The sequence below is a fragment of the Eutrigla gurnardus genome (assembly GCF_963514095.1).
Source record: "Eutrigla gurnardus genome assembly, chromosome: 5".
In the NCBI taxonomy this organism is placed as follows: Eukaryota; Metazoa; Chordata; class Actinopteri; order Perciformes; family Triglidae; genus Eutrigla; species Eutrigla gurnardus.
This window is the reverse complement of record NC_139919.1, coordinates 28,657,064-28,662,063: the sequence shown is the minus strand read 5'-3', so window position 1 is coordinate 28,662,063 and position 5,000 is coordinate 28,657,064. Positions and strand designations below refer to the sequence as shown.

At 45.5% G+C, this 5,000-nt stretch overlaps 1 protein-coding gene across 2 annotated transcripts in view; it reads left to right on the top strand.

The window, feature by feature from the left end:
• The window catches only part of ppp3cb (protein phosphatase 3, catalytic subunit, beta isozyme), a 29,155-nt gene that overhangs the window by 8,779 nt on the left and 15,376 nt on the right, over nt 1-5,000 (top strand). For both annotated transcript variants that reach the window (XM_084010403.1, XM_084010402.1), the window contains exons 2-4: nt 1,549-1,749; nt 3,680-3,804; nt 4,905-5,000. The exon at nt 4,905-5,000 is cut by the window's right edge and continues 16 nt beyond it. In XM_084010403.1, the coding sequence (XP_083866529.1) occupies nt 1,549-1,749; nt 3,680-3,804; nt 4,905-5,000 (422 nt within the window). The remainder of the gene's footprint in view (nt 1-1,548; nt 1,750-3,679; nt 3,805-4,904) is intronic.

Below are 5,000 nucleotides of genomic sequence, written 5' to 3'. Positions count from 1 at the left end.
CCTTCACTGTTCTCGTGTGTTGTGTTCACGGTTCTTGTGTGTTGTGTTCACGGTTCTCGTGTGTTGCCTTCACTGTTCTCGTGTGTTGCCTTCACTGTTCTCGTGTGTTGTGTTCACGGTTCTCGTGTGTTGCCTTCACTGTTCTCGTGTGTTGCCTTCACTGTTCTCGTGTGTTGCCTTCACGGTTCTTAAGTTACGTAAAATGCTATTAGATGCTTTGCATTAGGTCTGACCGAGATGTGTTTGGGTGAACATGTCCTGGGATGATCTGATCCGCGTGCTTTAAAGTGCTCAGAGGCACATTTTTTTAGTGCGATCCGATGCAAAATCCCACGAATGGTTAGAATGGTACTTTAGTCCAGAAATAGCTCAAAACCAGAGTCACTCTGACTGCATAGTTTCAAGCAATATTCCTAACCAGTAACAACCCTCATAACTGCTCACGCCGTGTTGATTTAGGTCGCCTGGAACCGATTCGTCCGGTTCAGCTGGCGACGCCGGCCGAATGTTGCTGACGTTTCAGCCGTGATTGCATTAAAAAGCCGTTTCACGTGACTGTCGAGCTGCTTTTTACTGTAACAAAAATAAAACGCAACGATGGAGAGACAGGCGGCCTTTTATCACAGCGACGGGAAGAGAGGGACAAATACACAAAAAACAAAAGAGGAGAGAGTGCAAAACAGCGACAAAGTGACAGAGAGTGAAAGAGTGTGTGTCTCTGCGTGTGTGTGTGTGTGAGTGTGTGTGTGTGATAGATAGAGAGAGAGAGGGAGAGAGAGAGAGACAGGCCTAGTTTTTAGTTTGTGATCTAGGCCATTATCTGTGTTAGCACTGGTGGGGCTCCAACAGGCTCTGTGGATCCTGCATAACAATACCTTTTATGAGCTTGTATGTGTCTTTGTACCACACACACACACACACACACTCTCTTACTGTATGCGATCATGCGCGTTAACGCCATCGTGCCATACATGATGTACGCATGCGCCCCGCTGCCTCTGCCTTTTGTTTCTTGCCACTGAGTTTGTGCCTGTTTGTGTTAAGACCGCCAGTGTGTGTGTGTGTGTGTGTGTGTCTTCCATATGTGTGTATGTGACTCCTCACGTGCAGCTGTGCGCTCCTGCTGTATCACCCCCGTCGTCAGTCAAACCCCCACCCCGCCTCTCCAGCAGCACCCTGGGGCCCTTCATTATGTAAGAAAGACATTACTGCAGAACAGAGGCAGGCAGCCCTGATAACTCTGGCAGCCCCTGCTTCAATACAACCCGCTTAGGCCTCCGTCACACACACACACACACACACACACGCAGTGAAAGGCTGCAGCAGAGGTGTCATCAGGATAATGGCGAGGACTGAGGGCCTCTGATGTTTCTGTTCCTGATGAAGAAAGTCGCTAAATCATGTCGTGATAATAAACATCCTTCTGGTTTCTTCCACGTCATCACCATCCCTGTAATCTAACCCGCCTCCGTCCACATATATCCACACACACTCACGTCTCCTCCGCCTTCTGAATCTCTAATAATACCTGTCGTGTCCCCCCTCCAGCGGTCCCCTTCCCCCTGGCCCACCGGCTCACCATGAAGGAGGTGTTCGACGCCGAGGGCCGGCCGCGGGTGGACCTGCTCAAAGCTCACCTCACCAAGGAGGGCCGGCTGGAGGAGGCCGTGGCGCTGCGCATCATCGATGAGGGCGCCGCCATCCTGCGCCAGGAGCGCACCATGTTGGACATCGAGGCGCCAGTCACGGGTACTGATGGGGATGCATGGACTTATTGGATAAATGTAAATGTATGGCGTAGTGACGAAGACCGGGGGAAGGAAGCCTTAATTGGTCATTTGGTTAATAGTAGGAAAGTTAAACCTGATATTAGTTAGTTTAGACTCAAAAGGGCTAAACAAATACTTAATTAAAGTGTAATTACTTGTTCAATCTGTTTAAAAAACAACGTGTTAAAACATCAATTTGCTGTTTTATCGCTATTTTCTTGACATCCTCGATTTTAAATATTGGCCTTATAATGACTCCTGCCCAAGAAATAGTCCCATACATAACTCTGAGAGAGAGAGAGAGACAGAGAGAGAGACAGAGAGACAGAGAGAGAGACAGAGAGAAAGAGAGAGAGAGAGAGAGAGAGAGAGAGAGAGAGAGAGAGTAATGGAGCTGCCGAGCAAATGGCAGAAAGATTCATCCATTAATCTGCGATATGTATCTGCCACGCTTTTTTAATATGAACTGTTGCTCGGTCGCACTTCACTGAGAACCGATTGGCACTTTGCCTGCTCCTCACAATGGCGGGCGTGCATCACCTCGCCAGGGGGAATGGTACGAACCGAAGGGAGGAGGAGGAGGAGGAGGAGTGATATCGATGAAGAACAAAATGGGAAAACAAGATTCTGAGGTGACGACAACGGGAGACAAGATGGTTAGAAGAAGGTTAATGCACCTGTCTACCTTCTGATATCACATAACCATAGCTGATATCACAGGCACGAGGACAGACAGACGGGCAGATAGAGAGACAGACGCGCAGATAGAGAGACAGTCGATGGTAAGCTGCTTTAGTGCAGAGGAAACCGTATTGATCAGTTTGAACGTTTCTCCACACACCTGAGTGGATTTGTGTCCGAGGTGTGATTGGAGACGACAGAAGGGAGGAGTTTACCACTTTGATGGAGACAGACAGACAGGCGGGTGGACATACAGACAGACAGGTGGGTGGACATCCCGAAATCCGAACAGACAGGCTTTTAGGGGAGTCACATGAAGGCCTCTGGGAGAATATGAGACAGACAGGTATACGGCTCAATTTCACTCATGCCATTTTGCATTCCCAATTCCCAGTTCAAATTAAAGTGAATGCTTGAGAGTAGGAACACACACACACACACACACACAGAGCCAGACACTAACATGGCAAGCAGATGGAGAGACGGGCAGGCAGATGCAAAACGGCCATCGTAAAATGGCTGCAGACGGGGGGGAACTATGACATGGACTCAAAGTGAAAGGCAGATGGCGAAAGGAGGCGGATGGGAAGATGTAGGCCTACGCTGGCAGATCACACAGACGAGACGGTCCTGAAGTCTTTTTACCGAATCTAAAGTGTGTCGGCATGTGAAGCCTGCTATGATCCAACAATCCACCTCTTCTTCAGGGAAATCAGTGGAAACACGACCAAATGTGTGTGAAAATCATCGTCAAGGAAAGTAGATGGATGGGAAGCTAGTCACAAATGAATGTTTTATTTATAATGAATACATAATATAATATATATATATATATATATATATATATATATATTTTAGTGGGGGGATATAAAATGTTGTAAAATGTAAATCTCAGGTTCCCAGAGCCCAAGATGACATATTAAAATGGAATATTTTGTCCAACTTACAGTTAAAACCAGGAGTCAACCTCTGGATCTGACTCGTGAAGCCGAGGCTGAAGCGCCTTAAACTTGCATCTCTCTACTGGCCACAAGGGGGCGACTCCTCTGGCTGTAAAAAGAAGTCTATGAGAAAATGACCCTTCTTCTCACTTTATTTATTGATTTATTATCTCAGTAAACATGAGTTTATGGTCTCATGTTAACCATAAACTCGCACTCTTTTCCCGAATCATGGGAATGTAACTGGAAGCCGCTGCGATCCCAGTAACGCCTGTTTCATGTCCCCAGTGTGCGGAGACATCCACGGCCAGTTCTTCGACCTGATGAAGCTGTTTGAAGTGGGAGGATCTCCTGCCAACACGCGCTACCTCTTCCTGGGGGACTACGTGGACCGGGGCTACTTCAGCATCGAGGTGAGGACCCTGAATCATCGTCCATGATGGTGTGTGTTGCCCTGACGTACACGGCTGGTAGTGGTTGAGGTTTATTTCACTACGGGGAGGATACAGTTACATCACTGTGATGTATTCAATGTCTGCTAAACGCACAGAAAGGTACGTGAGATGCCCGAAAACGTAAATGAGAGGGATTTTTTTTTAAATTCAGTGGCTGATTCAAGGTCAGTCACTAAGAAGCGTATAATATGCTGCTTACTGAAATATGTATGCGACCTGAGAGGATATATATTCAGACGCTTCATTCTGTAGAACGGTGCGTTGAGCCGCTTGTCCACCGCGGCACCAGAGTCACTGAGTTTGGAGATTTAGGCCACCTCCTTTTACACACTTCAAGGAGAATAGGTGATGTGAAGGTGAGAGGACAGCTGCTTTTATATTCTAAGAGATGCTGAGCTCGTCTCCGTTAACTCGGTCATGCAGGCTGTTTGTTTTTGCAACGATGTGCTGAAGAAAAAGGTCGTCTTCACTGTCGTGTGTGAGGTTTGACATTCAGCCGATAGCTTCTTTTAAAAACATAAAAATCAAATAAAACAATCAGCACTTTTAAAAACTCACAAATGTTTACTTTGATTAGCTTAGCTTAGCATAAAGTGTTCTAGAGACGTCAGACCATTTCTGATTTGTGCATTTTGCATATTCGCCTCATTAATTTAAGGCAGAGATCTTCTCCCAAAATGACTTGATTTGATGTCCAAAAATACATCTAATCTAAAGATATATAAATGTTAATTGTGATGTAGAAATAACCCACATAGATTTACAATCTGTTCTATAAATATATGAATCTGTTGACAATTATTATTTTAATGGATTAGCATTGTATACATCCATCATTACAAAGTACTGTTATACTTGGCACTATTATTATACTATACTATTATTGGCCCGGTTTAATAAGCAACACAGCTTTATATGACATGTAACGGGGGGTCCTTGGCCTGAAAAACGACCTCAGATTTAAGGTGACTCTCCTCTATTATACAGTAAATAAATGATTACCTTTTATTTCTGTGTATTAATGATGTTTTTATTCCTTCTCCCCGGTGAACCTTCAGTGTGTGTTATACCTGTGGTCGCTGAAAATCCTCTACCCAAAGACGCTCTTTCTTCTACGGGGAAACCATGAATGTAGACATCTGACAGAATATTTC